Consider the following 20857-nt stretch of genomic DNA (forward strand, 5'->3'; position numbering starts at 1 on the left):
AGAGAGAGAGAGAAAGAGAGAGAGGGAGAGGGAAATAACAAAACAAAGGTGAAAATGAGAGTGAGAAAGAGCAAAAGACAGAGAGAAGGAGACACAGAAAGAGAGGAGAGAGAGAGAGAAAGGGAGAGAGAGAGAGAAATAACAAAACAAAGGTGAAAATGAGAGAGAAAGAGCGAAAGACAGAGAGGAGACAGTGAAAGAGAGAGAGAGAGAGAGAGAGAGAGAGAGAGAGAGAGAGAGAGAGAGACGGAGAGAGAGAGAGAGAGAAATAACAAAACAAAGGTGAAAATGAGAGAGAGAAAGAGGGAAGGGAGAGGCAGAGAAACAGAGAGAGATGGGCAGACAGAAAGTGAGAAATGACATACATTTACCATGATACATTATTAAATACTGTAAGGAGTTCAATATCTAAAGATATTAAATTATATTAACGTATATTACGTGCCTCTGCGTTGTCTGAACGGGCCGTGTCAATTCCCCATCAACTTCCCTGCTCAAGAGTACAGGAGCAGGGTAATGATAGGGTTAAACACGAGAGCTAAAGCTTGTGAGCAGAAACTCCGTCTCCAGTTTCATTAAGAGAACTCTTCTGCTTCATTTTGTTTTCAGTCTCTCTCCGTCTCCTTCTATCTTTCTGAGAGAAATGGGAGGGACACGGCGGATCTGTCAGAGCACAAATGAGCGGTGATCCCGACAGAAGCGTCTTTCATCTTGTAACGGGCGCTAAGATCTATATTAAGGCGTATGTCCTGCACGTGAGAATGCGGAGGGACGGCGGCTCACGCTGCCAGCCACTTCTTTACTTATTTATTCAGTGCTCTTTTGTTTAAGGCGGCTGTTCTGAGCACAGGAGAAGCTCGTAACTTCTTTGTTGGATCACTGATCTTTGTTATTTTTATTCGTATCTTGTCTTCCAGAGAGAGTCTGCTGTGAAAATTAATCTCACCAGCACATCTCTCCTTCCTCCCTCACACTCTCCATCTGAGAGCAGTAAACAGAGGAGCGTCCTCTCTTCCCGCGGTGGAGGAGTGTGAGCCCACGCAGGAGAGACGTCAGCTAAGCTCCTCCACTCTCTCGCTGACTGCTCCACTCTTCAGAAAAAGGATGCAGAGCTTCAATGAGGAGAGAGAGAGAGAGAGAGAGAGAGAGAGAGAGAGAGAGAGAGTGCGTCATAATGGAGAGGAGAGGGGAGGGGGGTTGTTTTGTGTTTTTTTTCATTGATTTACACGAGGAATACTATTGCTACATTCTGTATTTTGGGGGCTTATGTTAGGTGCCAGTTTTTGTAGCTCATAAGCGGATTATACAATCTGTCTAGCTCTTCTACTACAATTGAAATCAATGATTTCAGAAACAACTTCTCATCTGTAGCCAGTAAACATTCACCGTCCCATCATCAAGACTCTCCTCTCCTCAAATCAGACATTACAGTATTTTATGGTGCTTTCCCACTCTATGGAACATCCCCGACTCGTTCCTGCTCGGCTATGGTTCCAACTGAGCCAAGTAGGCGCTAAATTGTTTAAATGCTCCGTGGGCTGACAAAGATCTCCAGCAAAAGGTCAGCATGCTGAAGACTGATCTGTGCAAACTGGGGCACGGAACACACGAGTGTATAGTGCCTAACTTTACCGGCGGCGCTGCTGTGGTTTTCCAAACCAGCGGTTCCTGATAGAGACAGGGTTTTGTGACGTCGCCGGCTCCATTTTCACTGACTCTGCTGGAAAAGCCACAAGCTAAAAGCGAGCCGAGCCAATCCCATGCAGTGAAAACGCACCATTAGAGCACTATGAATCCTACAGTGACCTTACAGCCTGTAATGAGGAGGGCTATAACGCAGTTACGTCTACCAAGAAATTCATGTGAAAACCCCGGTCTAACACTGTTTCTGTGTTCAGGTTATTCACTGGAGTTTTGGGGGCCACTCCAAGAGAAGCCCGGATTTAGAAAGCTAATGCACACACGGGGGAGAACTCTCTATAGCACGTGTCAAACTCAAGGCCCGCGGGACAAATGTGGCCCGACGTGTCATTTGATGTGGTCCGCAAGAGCTTAAAAGATCTGACTGACTGCAGTCTAGTGGATTAATGCCGTCGCTTCACGGGTAACAATCATGAATTGTGGGAAATGGAGTTTATGGTCGATGCACACTTTTAGACTTAATTATTAATTATTCCGCCATTAATTCTAAAGCGTGCACTGACCGTAAACTACATTTCCCACAATGCATGGCGATTATGTTGCCCACCGAGTGACGGCATTCCACCACTAGATCACAGCGTATCCTCTTCGATGTGATTTTCGAAGTGGAATTAAGAAATAGCTACAAATATTGATCCCAAAATGTCCAGGAAAAGAAAGATTGATGCCGATGGAAGTTTGAAGAGAGATGGAAAGACGAACACATGTTTGTGCTTCAAGGAGAAAAACCGGTGTGTCTTTTGTGTTATGAGGCAGTGGCAGTTGTCAAGGACTACAATTTACGTCGACTCTTTGACACCAAACACGGAGCTAAGTTTTCCAAAGTTAGCCTTTAAGAAAAGCAACAAACTTTACAAGAATTAAAAGGCAAACTACACAACTATCGCAGCAGAATATGTTCACAAGAGTTACGGCCCAAAACGACGCAGCTGTGAAAGCTAGCTTTATTGTAGCTGAAGAAATCACACGCGCGTCTAAGTCTTTTTCAGGGGGTGCACTTTTAAAGCAGTGTGTGCTGAAAGTCGTAACTTGTGTTTGATGATATTTTGTTTTATTCACTTGGATAGTTTGATCGTTGAATGATGGAGTAATATGAGTTTCTTAACCTCACAAAGTAACTGAGAAACAAGCTGTCACGAATCACAGAAGGGCGGACTGACGGAGACGGACGCACACGCTAAAACACAGTACCTTTAATTAAACAGAAGACTTAGAGGCAAGACTTACAGGAAAGAAACGACATGACTAGGAATGAGAATGAAACAAAACGAATGACCGATACACGGAAGTGACACAAGGGAGCTTAAATACATGAACAGACGAGACACACCTGAAACAGATAACGAGGATGGCGGACAAGGAGGCGGAACAAAGGCGGGACATGAGCGGAGACATAGACAACAACAAACAGAGCCATGTGCTGAGAGAGCACATGGCAGGGAAAACAGACATGACAGGACGAGGGCATGACACAAGCAAACATTTATATCTATGCAAATATTTCTAAGTTAAATAAGTAATACATTCAGAGTTATTTAACATTAAGGTGTACTTACATTTATTCTACGTTACACTTGGTTACATTTAGTTACATTTACACTGTCTTACAGTTACATCTGGCCCTTTGAGGGCAACCATTGCGCTGATGTGGCCCTCTGTGAACATGAGATTGACACCCCTGCTCTACAGCCTCAGTTTCCATCGAACTATGGACATCACAAGAAGGGAGGGAATGTAGGTCTCACCGTTAAATCAGTTCAGATGAGAGAGTGATGAGGGAGTGTGAAACTAACACAACTACAACACTCACCTCTAAACTTCTGACTGCAATGTCATTCCGGAACCCATGAGTTTAAAGAGACAAGGACCAATATAGAGCTCAAGATTAAAAAAAAAAAAAAGCACAAAGCTCCCTCCTGGCCCTGATCATTCAACAAAACCTGTGTCTGGACGGCTGAGTTATTTCTGAAATCTGCACGAAAGGCTGTGGACACTGGGGACTTGGTTCTGCATTTGTCAGAGACATATTTCAGAGCAGATCTATTCAAGGAAAGAGACACAAAGAGAGGGAGGGAAAAGAGAAAGGTCCAAAGTAAAATATATATATATATATATATATATATATATATATATATATCACAAAGACAGAACACAAAAGCACCACATGAACATTATTTGGCTCCAGTCTGAGACTTCTGCTGTTTTACCTCATAAACTTTTTTTGTGACACTAACTTCTTCAAAACAATCCACTGAAAAATGATATCCATAAACTTTTAAAATGGTTAAAGTAAGTGAATATAGTAACAGCATCCTGGAAAAGGCCAGTCCTTTAAGAGCCAGGATGAGCTGAGGCTGACCATTTACACAAAATAGATCACAGAATAATTTAGCATTTTAAGGACAATGTGTGGGCAGCACGGTGGTACAGTAGGGTATTGTCGCAGTCACACAGCTCCAGGGGCCTGGAGGTTGTGGGTTCGAGTCCCGCTCCGGGTGACTGTCTGTGAGGAGTGTGGTGTGTTCTCTCTGTGTCTGCGTGGGTTTCCTCCGGGTGACTGTCTGTGAGGAGTGTGGTGTGTTCTCTCTGTGTCTGCGTGGGTTTCCTCCGGGTGACTGTCTGTGAGGAGTGTGGTGTGTTCTCTCTGTGTCTGCATGGGTTTCCTTCGGGTGACTGTCTGTGAGGAGTTTGGTGTGTTCTCCCTGTGTCTGCGTGGGTTTCCTCCGGGTGACTGTCTGTGAGGAGTGTGGTGTGTTCTCTCTTTGTCTGCATGGGTTTCCTCCGGGTGACTGTCTGTGAGGAGTTTGGTGTGTTCTCCCTGTGTCTGTGTGGGTTTCCTCCGGGTGACTGTCTGTGAGGAGTGTGGTGTGTTCTCCCTGTGTCTGCGTGGGTTTCCTCTGGTTTCCTCCCACAGTCCAAAAACACACACGTTGGTAGGTGAATTGGAGACTCAAAAGTGTCCGTAGGTGTGAGTGAATGTGTGAGTGTGTGTGTCGCCCTGTGAAGGACTGGTGCCCCCTCCAGGGTGTGTTCCCGCCTTGCACCCAATGATTCCAGGTAGACTCTGGATCCACTGCGACCCTGAACTGGATAAGAGTTACAGATAATGAATGAATGAATGAAAGGACAATGTGTGATTGCAGAGACTTTCACCCTCTTCAGATTAAGGGAATCTGGGTTATCTCTCAGTGTAAATGTCAAGAAGCTAAATATGATGATCAGAGTTTTGCTAAAAGCTAAAGACATGTTTAATAACAGAATTCAAAGCTTTCAAAACTGGATCAGTTGGTGTCTTTAGTCAACAAACAATAACAAAAGCTGAATTGAAACTAGAGTAAAAAAAATATCTACCAATCAACTGCTTTCAGTTTTTTACGAGAATTTAAAGTAATGTCACCATTGTTTTGTAACTAGGGTTTGTATAATCAAAGAAGAAAAATGGAGACGACCTGGCCACTGAAACAGACTGCTGCAGTCTGACCACTCTGCCCAGAGAAGACTGTCAGCTCTCACTATGACCTTGGGATGAGGAAGATGGAGCTTTCAGAGCTTACACAGTGCTGAGAGCATTATTCAATTAGAAATATATTCTATAAGAGAAGCCTCCACAGCCTCAACCCTGAGTTCACCGAACACTGTAATAAAGGAAAACTACAAAAGTAGATCACACAGTGTCACTGTTATTTAATAAACAATAATTTTTAGATGCGAAGCACTCCATGGACTTGGCTTTGAACCCACTCACTCACTCGCTAGAGTTATTAGACATATCTAGGAACTTACAAGAGGGTTGCTAATCAGTGCTTCGCATCAAAGACACTACACGGCATTGTTAGTGTTTCACATTTATTTATTACACATTTTGTTCCCTGATATTTTCCATATTAACTGCCTTCACCATAACGTACATATAACGTTCCACAATGTGACAATGAATTCGGTGTTTACTGAGAAACAGATTCAGGCCAGATTCATGGGAAAGTTGAACATACTTCGAGGAGAATATTAATCTCTTGGGCTTTCAGCTTCCTCAGAAAATGTGGACAAGTGAACCACCGCCCCCTACTGTCAGCTTGTTCCCACCCTAAATAGTTTATGAGAGAGAAAGAGAGAGAGAGAGAGAGAGAGAGAGAGAGAGGAGAGACAGGAGGGAGAGAGAGGAGAGAGAGGAGGGAGAGAGAGGAGAGAGAGGAGAGAGAGGAGGGAGAGAGAGGAGAGAGAGGAGAGAGAGGAGAGAGAGAGAGAGGAGAGAGAGAGAGAGAGAGAGAGAGGAGAGAGAGAGGACAGAGGAGAGAGAGAAGGGAGAGAGAGAGAGAGGAGAGAGAGGAGAGAGAGAGAGAGAGAGAGAGGAGAGAGAGGAGGGAGAGAGAGAGAGAGAGAGAGAGAGAGAGGTTGTTGTATGTGAGGGCATTGATCTGCCTCCCTCTCTCTCTCTCTGTGACTCGTCCTCGTGCCCTCCACTTCCTCCTGCAGGCTGTAATGAGGATCATCTCCAGCCATTCAGGCTGCATTATTGCAGCTATGAAGAATAGCACTCTGTATTGATTTTGTGAAGCGTTTTCTCTTGGCTTCGATTTTTCTTCAGCTTTTCTCTTTCCAGCTCTTTTCATAAAGGGTCTAAAACTCGAGGAACAACTGAACCCTTCCCACTGGTAAAGAGGTAAAGGTTAGGGTGAATGTCTGAGTGTGTATACGTTTGATTGATTATACGGAATATCTCATTGCGAATAAGAGCTTATATAACAATTAAAGCTCCTTTATACTGAGCTTTAAAGCAAGCGTGTGTTTCCAGCACCGATTTTATAAGTTTTAACACAATTTTCCCAGTAATTTAGTTAATTGGGCAAGACTTAATAACATTTTGCATGCCTTGGAGCCAAGAGTGACAGATGGAGGAAGAGGAGAGGGTTCTGTGGTATTTCAGGGCTCTCTCTCAGCAGGTGGCGGTCGTCTGGCTGCAGACAGAATGAACGGATGAAGAGAAAGCGAAAGGGAGGAGCATTTTATCTCTTCTACAGGTAGCCTGCCTCTGGCGGAGTGTTTGAGGACTTGGAGTGGAAACGCTGCCAAAAAGTGATATCCCACCATGTGCAAATATCTCAAATCTTGGCAATAAATCTAATATTTTTCACTCTCTCTGAGATACGTTATCAACACTCTCTCAGCTTATATGTTTATATACTTCATATGTATCATATATTTCCCATGTAATCTAATCTGAAGTAAAACTCACCCCATGGAAAGATTTCCTTAAGCGTTTTTTCTAGATAAGATCAAATATGGTAATGTTATCTCACTTTCAGAGCCAATTTCCAGTGATCCTTCTGCCTCTTCTGTGTCTGAGACGCAGAAAACATGCATCACGGTGGGAATACTAAGAGCACACATTAGGAATGTCAATGGCAATGTGTTAATAATCTATAATAAATATATAAATTCGATCCTTCTTCATGAATCTTCGTGTTTTTAACGATAAAAACCTTCGTAAACGTCCCGCTGTATGTTGTGTAACACCATCAACTCCAGAGGAACACGCCTGTGGGAAAACTACGTACAAATCGATGAGAAACAAACTGAAAATGACAAAACTGTAGCAAGAATTCACAAGCTGTAAAACCATATTAGAAAACGATTTTCCTTTCACGATGAACGAACTAAAAGTAACGATCTACAAACCTCTTTATTTAATTTACATCCTCGTTATGATCACTGAAGTTCTGCAAATATACAGTGCCTCTTCACACGCTCGTTATTTTCATGTTCGACATTATCTGGCCACCTTGAGTAGGTGGTGGGTTACAGCTGCAGGCTTTCAAGGTCAAGAGGTCATGACCTCGTGGCCTCTGTGACTCCGGGACATAAACACAGCACAGGGGACGTCGATTGTACGAGAAATATCTGTGTGAATGTGTTTGTGAGCGTTTGTACAGATGAAGAATACACACATACAAGTACGTCACCAGCTCCACACACACACACACACACACACACACTAGCTGATTTCCTCTAGACCTCACATCCACCTCTAAATTAATCCTAAGCTTAAAACCTGGAGTGTTTGGATGGAGGCAACACGTGCTGTGGTGTGATAGTGGACCGAGGGCCCACACACACACACACACACACACACACACACCGAGCTCACAAAATAAATAGAAAAGATATTACGTTTTCTCTGATAAGATTATTTGTCTAAGCACTGAGAGTGTAAGATGGTTTTGTTTATTTATCGTTGAGGGAGGTCTGTACTCCCTCTTGCTTCACACTGAAAAGCAAGAGGCAGTTGGAGCAGCTGCACATGAGCGTAAGCGCACCATATCTACAGCCAAGCATCAGCTACAAGGCTGTGGAGCTGTGGAACTGTGTAGGAGTTCAATGCATTTCCTTTGGGATGAGTTGCAGTGGTGTCTGTGACCCAAAACTAATCATGTGTCGAAGACCAGCACCTAACCTCAGTGATGTTATTATGGCTCCGTGCCATCCAACCCTCACCGCAATGTTCCAACTAAGCCTAACCCTGAAGAGTAGAGGCAGCTGCTTCAAACAAAGAATTTTGTTTTTCTAGTTTGTGTGAATGGCCCTTTTACACTGAGACTGAAAACAGACAGACACACACACACACACAGCCCTCAATTCCACACAAACACACACGGTGTCCGACTGTGCGGCGCTCCTGAGTGCTCATCTGCTACATTACTTTGGAGCCCCCCGGCTGAGAGGCACAGAGAGCTGAGATGAGGATGTGAGTGGACGCTGATGATTGGTCTGATTCCGCAGGTGTGGACCACCGCTCTGCTCTCAAACAATTCTGTTAATAAAGTCTGTAGGGGTCCTGATTCTTCTGGAACAGCTGGGTACATACTTAAACTGTGTGTATATATATATATATGTGCATGCTCTGGAGCAGCTGCACATGAGTTTATGTTCGCCATGCTCAAAGCCAGGAGTTTTAAAGAATCACCCGATATCGGAATTGGACCTCAGTGGCTGAATAGCATCAAACCCTCACAGAAATTTGTGATCAAACATCTGATCTAAAAGCTTTAAAGGCTAAGCAGCAGCTCTATGAAAGTGTCAAATAAATTGATTCAATGAATTTGAGTGCCTACCTTGTGTTTATTGAGAGTCAGAAAACATGTTATTTCTTACTAATTGAAGGAATAAGGTTTAAAAGACCGTTGGTCCCCCCCTCAACGGTGTTGGGAAACTCTAATAGGCGTCTTGCCTGTGACGTAGATGGTGGACAACACTCTAGAAGCTGCACTTAATTTAATGCAGAATGAGGAAAAGGTGTGTTGTTTTTGGCTGCAATCATTCAATGTACAGTGGGACATCTGTGAACAAATGGCCCAAAGATCCCAAAATATCCAGAAAATGGACTAAATTCGTCCACTTTAAACGGGCACTTTGGAAAGGACCATCTGCTCACTCCGTTATCTGTAGCTCATTTCACTGGCGCTTTTCCAACAATATGGGCATGTAAGGACCCCAACGAAAGGTGTTGAAGAGCCTCTGTAACATGGAGGTAAACAGGGTAAGGACACTCACTTCGCCTGTTTTAGTTGGTGTTAGTTAACGTTAGCTTGACTCGCTAAACTCGGTGGCTCAGATTATACTCGGCTACGTAGCTGCATTACGGAGGTTTATAGTGTCGGATGAATTCGAGTTCGACTTCGATCACATTTACAAGAATAACGGTACCTCTACATTTGAGTTTAGCTTATTGCTAGGCTATTGTCATGAATAATGTTGGTTATTTAGCTAGATACTGTCGTAACAGTCAGTCATAACGGTGTTTTACCGCGGCGTTGTTCGGCTGTTGTCCACCAGTGACGTCACGGTCGCGTTCGAGAATTTCCGTAGCGAGCTCGGGTTTTTCCGTCAATTTAATAAAATTGTCAGTTTTAAAGTAAATTAAGCTGCTGTCTTCATTTTAATTCATACTTATATCTGTCAGTAACTACAATAATGCTGGAATATTCATGGAGGTCCATTAAGTGCTGCTTAGCCTTTAAAGATGAGTAGAAGCTAGAGAAGAAATAGTGTCCACAGACTTGTGGACATGTAGTGGATGTGCACACTGACAGAAGAGCTGCAGAAAGAATTATGGGAGATGCCACAGACGCGTCTGTGCAGATGGAGAACACACACACACACACACACACACACACACACACACACACACACACACACACACACTTAATTTCATTCTATCTTTCATTTCATGAGAAAGGAATGAGAGTGAAATAAACCCTAGTGAGGCCCCAAAGTGCTAGAGCGGATATCATCGTGCCAGCTGGAAAAAAATAGAGATGGAAGCTCATATATTCATTCATTAAAATAAAGAAATAAATAAATATCGATAGTCACACAGACACAGACGCATACACACACCCACGTAGACGCACACACACACACTCTTTCCTCTGTCTCCGTCAGCCTCTGGCCGTTAGAATGAAGGCTAGTGATGGCACAGCAGATGAAACGGTATGAGCCTCCTCACATCCCCGCTGTGAATTCTATCAGTGCTCTGCAGACTCTCTTAACTAGAGGTCACACACCTCTCTGACATTTCCTGCGTCTTCCATGTGCAGTGCTGGGTGTGTTTTTAATGAGGCCGTTCTCAATCTGAGAATAGCAGTCTTTTCCCCAGACGCAGATCAAAAGCCAGACATGATGCAGCTAAGTCTGGGAGAAAAAAAAAAGTTAATGCAATGGTTGGCAGCAACAAAAGGGAACAAAAAAAAAGCCACAGAATTGAACAAATGTGACACCTGACATGATTGGGCACGGAAGTTATTTTCTCCCTTGAAATGCATCATCAAATGAGCGGAGAACGGTGCTGAAGGGATTTGTTCGGTGCGTTTGTGCATTTGAAATGTCTGACAGCATCTGTGGGAGCTGAGCTGAAAGCCTGCTTAGATGAGGATGGCACCTGCCACACACCAGCTCTTCCCAAAAAAGGGCACACGCTGGCAGTGTCCTTAACACTGGACAAACTCTCTCTCTCACACACACACCACACACGCTAACAGGAAAGAAGTAAACGTGTTCCACGTCTGAACCTCGGCACCGTAGCCTTGGTTTTAAATGCACTGTCTACTGTAAACGCAGAGTAAACAAATGACCAAAAATAACACAGTGTTTGGAAAGTAATCCTGCAAAATGAAGCATGTATGGATTTCTTAATGGAAAGCCGTGTGTCGAACAACGCAGGAAGTGTACTCACTCGTACGGGTCGCTGGGGTCTGGCCCCTGGAGCTCGGGTGGGATGGGGATGCGCTTGTAGTACATCTCCCAGTCAAAGGCCCCTCGCATAGCATCGCCAGCCTGAGCCTCGTATCCAAAGTGATTGTGGTCAATGACGTCAATCATGGGACACACAATGGTCTTGGGGTTCTGGGCGATCTGGTCTGAGGGCAGTGAGAGAGAGAGAGAGAGAGGCATAGGATATAGTTCAGAAGTTGCTCTTTGACAGCTCAGGAGACTTAATGGTGAATCTCCAGGAATGTCTCATGAGAAAAAGCTTCAGACAAAAAAAATATATAATAAATAAATAAATAATCAACATATTCTGGCCGAACAGTCTGAATCCAGTGTGAGACCTTGCTGAGATCTCCACTACGACTCAGGAGGAGACAGAGGCAATATTCCAAGACTCTTTTTCTCAGGAGAAACATCTGAGCAGTAGTTTGTCTCTCCATCTGATCTCTTTGTTGTCTTGATAAACTAAAGAGATATTACAGAGATATTTCATGTATTTTTTTTCTCTGTTCCAAGGGAGAGAAAGACAGCGAGAATGAGAAAGTGTGAGAGAGAGAGAGAGAGAGAAAGAGAGTGTGAAGTAAAATAGAAAGAAGGGAAAGGAAGTGAAACAATGTTAATCCAAGGCTGCCACATCTATCATCTATATCCCTTTCCTCTGGCATGAAGAAAGAGGGGGGTGGGGGGGGTAAATGGGGGGGGGGGGGGGGTCTCGAGGGTCCGCGTCTGTCCTGGACTCACTCGGCCTCTCTCACCTCGCTCCGCCCGTGTGTGGAGGGCCCTGTGAAAATTGAAGCCTCCACGGCCGCCCAGCGATTAGAAACAATTACACAGCTTCAAAGTGGGTTTGGTCCACCGAGGAACGAAGGGAGAGAAAGAGAAAGAGAGAGAGAGAGAGAGAGAGAGAGAGAGAGAGAGAGAGAGAGAGAGAAAGAGAGAGAGAAAACAGAGAGAGTGTGAGAGAGAGAGAGAGAGACAGAGGCCTCCAGCCACAGCCCCCCACCACTCAGACACAGCTAAAACTGCCCCAAATCTGTCACCCACACCACCACACTACCCCAGAGAGAGAGAGAGAGAGAGAGAGAGAGAGAGAGAGAGCCCTGGAGTGGGTGGTGAAACGTGTGAGAGCAATGAGAAAGAGAGAAATAGGAGAGTGAGAGACAGAGAAGAGTGGAAGTATGAGGGAGAGAGAAACATTGCAGAGAGAGAGAGAGAGGGAGAGATAGAAAGTGAGAGTAAAGAGAGAGAGAGAGAGAGAGATGAGAGAGAGAGAGAGAGAGACCTGGAGTGGGTGGTGAAAAGTGTGAGAGCAATGAGAGAGAAATAGGAGAGTGAGAGACAGAGAAGAGTGGAAGTAAGATGGAGAGATAATTCTGACAGAGAGAGAGAGAGAGAGAGAGAGAGAGAGAGAGAGAGAGTAGAGACAGTGGGAGAGTGAGTGATAGCACTCCAGAGACTATACAGATGCAGAACGAACATAAACACCGACGTGCCTCGCATCTTCAAATCCTCACCTGGAGGATAGTGGGTCTGGAGCCAGCAATTTACACTCTGTCACCAGAGGGACACATCCAGGCTTAATCTGCTTTACTTTAGCTACTTTCCCTTGGAAGTGAGTGGAGCTCGAGTGCTTGAGCAATGGTTCGGCAACAGTGATTGTTAGAATTGCATCAATATCATGTGATGAGGTAAAAAGGCCCTGAGTAATCGTATAGCGTGATGCAAGATCATGAAAGTATCCATTCACTCAACATTATATCAACAGACGTCCTGTTTGGAAAGACTTTTCTCCCGTGTTTGTACATGAGTGTGGGTGTGTGTGTGTGTGTGAGGGGGCACATGCGCAGTGTAACAAACAGAGAAGAGGCTTTTCCTGAATAGCTCTATGCACACAAACAGGCTGCTGGCTCTTGCCAGGATACACAAACATATCTATTGATTTTCTCTTCTTTGTTTTCGCTCTGGCTCCCCAAAAATGCTGGTGCTTACTCGGGCAGAAGCCTGTGCTTTGTTCTTTTCCCCAGTTTCAGATGTGGCTCTTAAGCAGCCTTCAATCTGAATGCCCAGGATGTTTGCTCAGTTACAGGATCAACAAAAGGAGAGGACAGAGAACGTTTCTAATTAAGGACGAAGAAAAAAAAAATGCATGCAGGGAAATGGACTCACTCCTGTGTCTCCTCTCATTAGCACCACACTGAACTGACTGTTCCAATGCGTTCTTTCTTAACAGGTGTTGCCAGGTTGGATGAGCATTACAGGACGCTGGTAAAAGATCCATTTATTCTAGTGAGAAATTATACATATATATATATTTATTATTATTATTATTTTTTTTGCATGTAGACTATAGCATAAATTCAGTGCATAATGTGGAATGTCCAGCTACAGAGTTAATGAGACTATAATGTCACAGCTTACCTAAACAAGGCGGGTTGTCACAGAAATGAATGTGTCACTATGGTAATGACAGCTGAATGACATTCATTCATTATCTGTAACCCTTATCCAGTTTCAGGTCGCGGTGGGTCCAGAGCCTACCTGGAATCATTGGGTGCAAGGCGGGAACACACCCTGGAGGGGGGCGCCAGTCCTTCACATGGCAACACACACACACACATTCACTCACACACTCACACCTACGGACACTTCTTTGAGTCGCCAATCCACCGACCAACGTGTGTTTTTGGACTGTGGGAGGAAACCGGAGCACCCGGAGGAAACCCACGCAGACACAGAGAGAACACACCACACTCCTCACAGACAGTCACCCGGAGGAAACCCACGCAGACACAGAGAGAACACACCACACTCCTCACAGACAGTCACCCGGAGGAAACCCACACAGACACAGGGAGAACAGAAATCTGATAGAGTGTGTCACAGACACAGGGAGAACACACCACACTCCTCACAGACAGTCACTCGGAGGAAACCCACGCAGACACAGGGAGAACACACCACACTCCTCACAGACAGTCACCCGGAGGAAACCCACACAGACACAGGGAGAACAGACCACACTCCTCACAGACAGTCACCCAGAGGAAACCCACACAGACACAGGGAGAACAGACCACACTCCTCACAGACAGTCACCCAGAGGAAACCCACACAGACACAGGGAGAACACGCCACACTCCTCACAGACAGTCACCCGGAGGAAACCCACACAGACACAGGGAGAACACACCACACTCCTCACAGACAGTCACCCGGAGGAAACCCACGCAGACACAGGAAGAACACACCACACTCCTCACAGACAGTCACCCGGAGGAAACCCACACAGACACAGGGAGAACACACCACACTCCTCACAGACAGTCACCCGGAAGAAACCCACACAGACACAGGGAGAACACACCACACTCCTCACAGACAGTCACCCGGAGGAAACCCACACAGACACAGGGAGAACACGCCACACTCCTCACAGACAGTCACCCGGAGGAAATCCACGCAGACACAGGGAGAACACACCACACTCCTCACAGACAGTCACCCGGAGGAAACCCACACAGACACAGAGAGAACACGCCACACTCCTCACAGACAGTCACCCGGAGGAAACCCACGCAGACACAGGGAGAACACACCACACTCCTCACAGACAGTCACCCGGAGGAAACCCACACAGACACAGAGAGAACACGCCACACTCCTCACAGACAGTCACCCGGAGGAAATCCACGCAGACACAGGGAGAACACACCACACTCCTCACAGACAGTCACCCAGAGCTGGACTCGAACCCACAACCTCCAGGTCCCTGGAGCTGTGTGACTGTGACACTAACCTGCTGCACCACCGTGCCTCCCGCCCGTTAAGCATTATAAATATTAATAAATGATATATGTATACTGTGGCCTATGGCATAGACAGTGTCTTAAATAATGTGACTGCTCTGTGTAATTGCTCTAGAGCCATGACACATGCACAAGATTCTCCTAAAACCAGGATGTGACTTAATAAATCAGATCTATTCATAAGATCACCGTAGACAGGAACCTTGTTACAGCGTCATATAATGTTTACAGTGTCCTTACGAAGAGGTGTTAAAATGCATTATAAAAATGATAATGTCACACACTTGTGTTTGCAGGAGCTTGCTGATGAATGGCCGCCATGTTTCTGTGAGGAGTCTTTGCAGTGGGTCACTGGTGCAGTGGTAAAGCCCTCTGTAAACTACGCTTTAGCAGTGAATTCATGGTGAACATGTGACTGTGAATAATATTCGTTTAAGTGCATGTGGAAAGCTTGGTGAAAGTCATGTAGGTGTTTCAGAGTCGTTTATAGCAGGTCTTATGGCTGATATTATAGATATTATTGCAGAGATGCATGCCGCGGAGGCTGGACACATCTGGACCACATGCAGGCCTCAGCAGGGAGTAAAGTACTATACACTGTTCTCCACAGAATAGAGGGGAGGCAAGGAGAGAGAGAGGGAGGGAGAGAGAGAGAGAGAGAGAGAGAGAGAGAGAGAGAGAGAGAGAGAGAGGGAGGGAGAGAGAGAGAGAGAGAGAGAGAGAGAGAGAGAGAGAGAGAGGGAGGGAGAGAGAGAGAGAGAGAGAGAGGAGAGAGAGAGAGAGGGAGGGAGAGAAGGGGGGTTAAAAGCTTAAAGTATATGGAAAATGTTGATTCTTTTTTATCAACTAACTGCAGGATTGTGGGGCTTTGAACAAGAAAAGGCATTTGATTTGTGAAATTGCTAGATTCAGAGGAGAGAGATAAGCAAAAGGGAGAAGAAAGGTGTGTGTTTGTGTGAGTGAGTTTTCCAGCTGGCTGTTTTACACCATGATAGGAAACCAAAGTGTGTGTGTGTGTGTGTGAGAGGTGAGAGAGAGAGAGAGAGAGAGAGAGAGTGAGAGAGAGTGAAAGAGAGAGAGAGCGAGAGAGAGAAAGAGAGAGAACCCAAAACCCTTTTTTTTATTTAATTACAATCACTGTCCAATTAAGGGCGGCACGGTGGTGCAGCAGGTAGGTGTCGCAGTCACACAGCTCCAGGGACCTGGAGGTTGTGGGTTCGATTCCCGCTCCGGGTGACTGTCTGTGAGGAGTGTGGTGTGTTCTCCCTGTGTCTGCGTGGGTTTCCTCCGGGTGACTGTCTGTGAGGAGTGTGGTGTGTTCTCCCTGTGTCCGCGTGGGTTTCCTCCGGGTGACTGTCTGTGAGGAGTGTGGTGTGTTCTCCCTGTGTCTGCGTGGGTTTCCTCCGGGTGACTGTCTGTGAGGAGTGTGGTGTGTTCTCCCTGTGTCTGCGTGGGTTTCCTCCGGGTGACTGTCTGTGAGGAGTGTGGTGTGTTCTCCCTGTGTCTGTGTGGGTTTCCTCGGGTGACTGTCTGTGAGGAGTGTGGTGTGTTCTCCCTGTGTCCGCGTGGGTTTCCTCCGGGTGACTGTCTGTGAGGAGTGTGGTGTGTTCTCCCTGTGTCTGCGTGGGTTTCCTCCGGGTGACTGTCTGTGAGGAGTGTGGTGTGTTCTCCCTGTGTCTGTGTGGGTTTCCTCCGGGTGACTGTCTGTGAGGAGTGTGGTGTGTTCTCCCTGTGTCTGCGTGGGTTTCCTCCGGGTGACTGTCTGTGAGGAGTGTGGTGTGTTCTCCCTGTGTCTGCGTGGATTTCCTCCGGGTGACTGTCTGTGAGGAGTGTGGTGTGTTCTTCCTGTGTCCGCGTGGGTTTCCTCCGGGTGCTCTGGTTTCCTCCCACAGTCCAAAAACACACGTTGGTAGGTGGATTGGTGACTCAAAAGTGTCCGTAGGTGTGAGTGTGTGAGTGAATGTGTGAGTGTGTGTTGCCCTGTGAAGGACTGGCGCCCCCTCCAGGGTGTATTCCCGCCTTGCATCCAATGATTCCAGGTAGGCTCTGTACCCACCGCGACCCTGAACTGGATAAGGGTTACAGATAATGAATGGATGGATGGACTGTCCAATTAAAAACATGTATCTCCATTTTTGTGGATGTTTAATTTACTACATCATTTGAACACAGCAGATGTCCCTCACATTTTGGGGAAAGGTCTTGATAAATCAGCCAATAGAAATGCTCCAAAATTACTTTGTAATAAAATATTTTTACCTTGACTTTAAGAGAGTATTTCCCTCTCCTGTTAAATCACTATTTTGGAGACATGTGTTTTTAATTGGAAAGTGACGGTGTGTGTTGCCTGATTACTTTAATTATCACTGATTTAGTCTTGTCTTATTTATTAGGTGTAAAAATTAGTTTTAAAGCATATCTGTGTATTATTTTACTCAATAAAAACAACCTTAAAGTTTAGTCGTTTGAAAATAGTGAGAGAGAAGAATGTACTGGTTGCTGCGTTCGTTCTGAGCTCCGTGAGGAAACAGCTCTGCAGAAGCGTGTGATGGATGTGTTCTGTTCTTGGGGATGATATCGTATCCAAAACTACATGTGAGTATGTGTTTAAACGATTTAAGACTATGGATTTCAAAGTTAATACGTATTTTTCTTTAGGTTATTTTGGTTAAATAAAATGACAATTGTCATTTTTAATACTACACAATAGTTACTATATAATAATAACTATATAATATAACAAATGACTGGGAGAATGTTTGAATTTGGAATTACATTTAAATATTACACAAACGTAAAAAAAATGTGTACAACAAATTAATTCAATTTGCATTATTCACTAGTCATCATTACTACTATTATCTCTCTCTCTCTCTCTCTATCCATTAAACCTCTCTCTCTCTCTCTCTCTCTCTATCCATTAAACCTCTCTCTCTCTCTCTCTCTGACTCACTCTTTCTCCCTCTCTCTCACTCTATCGCTCTCCTTCACTCTCTCTCCCTCTCTCTCTCTCTCTCCATTAAACCTTCTCTCTCTCTCCATTAAACCTTCTATCTCTCTCTCTCTTTCTATCTCACTCACTCTCCCCCCTCTCTCACTCTCTCTCTCCCTATCTCTTTCTCTCTCTATCTCTCTCTCTCTTTCTCTCTCTCTCCCTCTCTCTCCATTAAACCTCTCTCTCTCTCACTCTCTCTCTCTCCATTAAACCTTCTATCTCTCTCTCTCTTTCTATCTCACTCACTCTCCCCCCTCTCTCACTCTCTCTCTCCCTATCTCTTTCTCTCTCTATCTCTCTCTCTCTTTCTCTCTCTCTCCCTCTCTCTCCATTAAACCTCTCTCTCTCTCACTCTCTCTCTCTCCATTAAACCTTCTATCTCTCTCTCTCTTTCTATCTCACTCACTCTCCCCTCTCTCTCACTCTCTCTCTCCCTATCTCTCTCTCTCTCTCCCTATCTCTTTCTCTCTTTCTCTCACTCTCTCTCTCTCTCTCCCTATCTCTTTCTCTCTCTCTCCCTCTCTCTCCATTAAACCTCTCTCTCTCTCACTCTCTCTCTCTCTCTCTCCCTCTCTCTCCATTAAACCTCTCTCTCTCTCACTCTCTCTCTCTCTCTCTCTCTCTCTCTCTCTCTCTCTCACTCACTCACTCTTTCTCCATTAAATCTTTTTGTACTTTATAAGCAGTTGTCTGTGCTCTGTGTGGACGAACCGAGTAGAGGTGGGAGCCAGTTGATGTTGGCCTCGCAGTGGGAGTCCAGGAAGGTGAGAACTTCCCCTTTAGCCACAGACGCTCCCAGCAGACGAGTGCGGATCAGACCCTCGCGCTTCTTTGTTCGCACTATCCGCACCTTCGGAAACCTGGACATGAAGTCCTCCAGACGAGCCCCCAGGTGCTCTGAGAGAGAGAGAGAGAGAGAGAGAGAGAGAGAGAGATTAATAAGTTTTACTTTGTAAAAGAAGTTTAAAAAGGTAAAAATCTGCTCTGAAATAAATGAAAGCCAGCACTTCGATATTCAAAGCACACGAGGGGCGATATTATTATAGAAGACAAGAACCGGCAAAAAGAGAAACCGATCAATGGTATTTTATTTTTCTTCAAATAAACCAAAAATACATTGTTTCAGTGGGTATTTAATCACTCAGAGACACGGTGAGAACACTCAAAACACCTCACAGGCAGTGAGCCAGAGGATACAGAACCCCAAAGACAACATCAGGACACTGGATCTATGTGAAAGTGAGACCCTCTGCTGTGCCACTGCCGCCTCATGACAGACTTTCAATAAATGTACATGTAATATTCCATACCTACAACACTGGCAGTATATTTTATTACACATAATTTGGATTAGAGGGATTTACTGTCTCCATATTTACAATACTCATTTAATAAAGCTATACAGATTCAGCACACTGTGAGGAGTGTGGTGTGTTCTCCCTGTGTCTGTGTGGGTTTCCTCCGGGTGACTGTCTGTGAGGAGTGTGGTGTGTTCTCCCTGTGTCTGTGTGGGTTTCCTCCGGGTGACTGTCTGTGAGGAGTGTGGTGTGTTCTCCCTGTGTCTGCGTGGGTTTCCTTCGGGTGACTGTCTGTGAGGAGTGTGGTGTGTTCTCCCTGTGTCTGCGTGGGTTTCCTTCGGGTGCTCCAGTTTCCTCCCACAGTCCAAAAACACACATTGGTAGGTGGATTGGCGACTCAAAAGTGTCCGTAGGTGTGAGTGTGTGAGTGAATGTGTTGCCCTGTGAAGGACTGGCGCCCCCTCCAAGGTGTGTTCTTGCCTTGCGCCCAATGATTCCAGGTAGGCTCTGGACCCACTGCGACCCTGAACTGGATAAGGGTTACAGATAATGAATGAATGAATAAACTTCTTGCCCTTTTTGCCATTTATTTTGCAGTGGAAAAGCACCGACCAGTTTGAGGTTTTGGCACCTGCAGCATGATGCTTGGAAGGTGCTATTTCAGGCTGTCAGCTCTCTGTCTGTAAGCTCGATGATGGAGTTTGAGGCTCTTCTGATCTTGCTGTGATCAAGCTGGTCAGCTGCTGTCTGAGATTTTGGATTAGAGGGTTTTACTGTTGTAACACATTTGATTTGGCTCGTTATCCAGGGTCTTGTTTTCTTCCATCACTTGTTTTTAGGCTACCTCTGCTTTTGTACCATGATTTTTTTTTTTCTTTAAACTTGTCCATGTCCAGGAGAGACCAGTGAGTGAGTGCTGTGATGAGTGGTGGAGGAGAGGGGGCTTGTTTGAGAGTAGTGCTGTTATTTTTTTTTTTCTTGCTGAAGGGGAAAACTTCTCTCTCAACTAGCTACCACAGTTTGTTAAAGCTTTCTCAAACTTTCCAGTGCTAACTTCTAAAACTAGAATCTGTATATCCATCCATCCATTGTCTGTAACCCTTATCCAGTACAGGGTCGCGGTGGGTCCAGAGCCTCTCTGGAATCACTGGGCGCAAGGCAGGAATACACCCTGGAGGGGGCGTCAGTCCTTCACAGAGCAACACACACACATTCACTCACACACTCACACCTACGGACACTTTTTTGAGTCGCCAATCCACCTACCAACGTGTGTTTTTGGACTGTGGGAGGAAACCGGAGCACCCAGAGGAAACCCACGCAGACACAGGGAAAACACACCACACTCCTCACAGACAGTCACCCGGAGGAAATCCACGCAGACACAGGGAAAACACACCACACTCCTCACAGACAGTCACCCGGAGGAAACCCACACAGACACAGGGAGAACAGACCACACTCCTCACAGACAGTCACCCGGAGGAAACCCACACAGACACAGGGAGAACACACCACACTCCTCACAGACAGTCACCCGGAGGAAACCCACACAGACACAGGGAGAACACGCCACACTCCTCACAGACAGTCACCCGGAGGAAACCCACACAGACACAGGGAGAACACGCCACACTCCTCACAGACAGTCACCCGGAGGAAACCCACACAGACACAGGGAGAACACACCACACTCCTCACAGACAGTCACCCGGAGGAAACCCACACAGACACAGGGAGAACACACCACACTCCTCACAGACAGTCACCCGGAGGAAACCCACACAGACACA

General features: G+C 45.6%; 1 protein-coding gene across 3 annotated transcripts in view; it reads right to left on the reverse strand.

The window, feature by feature from the left end:
* Positions 1–20857, reverse strand: part of galntl6 (polypeptide N-acetylgalactosaminyltransferase like 6) — a 258803-nt gene that overhangs the window by 46154 nt on the left and 191792 nt on the right. For all 3 annotated transcript variants that reach the window (XM_066679112.1, XM_066679111.1, XM_066679110.1), the window contains exons 6-7: positions 18478–18663; positions 10931–11114 (exon numbers count right to left, since the gene is read on the reverse strand). In XM_066679112.1, the coding sequence (XP_066535209.1) occupies positions 10931–11114; positions 18478–18663 (370 nt within the window). The remainder of the gene's footprint in view (positions 1–10930; positions 11115–18477; positions 18664–20857) is intronic.

Source organism: Hoplias malabaricus, chromosome 8, assembly GCF_029633855.1.
Source record: "Hoplias malabaricus isolate fHopMal1 chromosome 8, fHopMal1.hap1, whole genome shotgun sequence".
NCBI classification, from domain to species: Eukaryota; Metazoa; Chordata; class Actinopteri; order Characiformes; family Erythrinidae; genus Hoplias; species Hoplias malabaricus.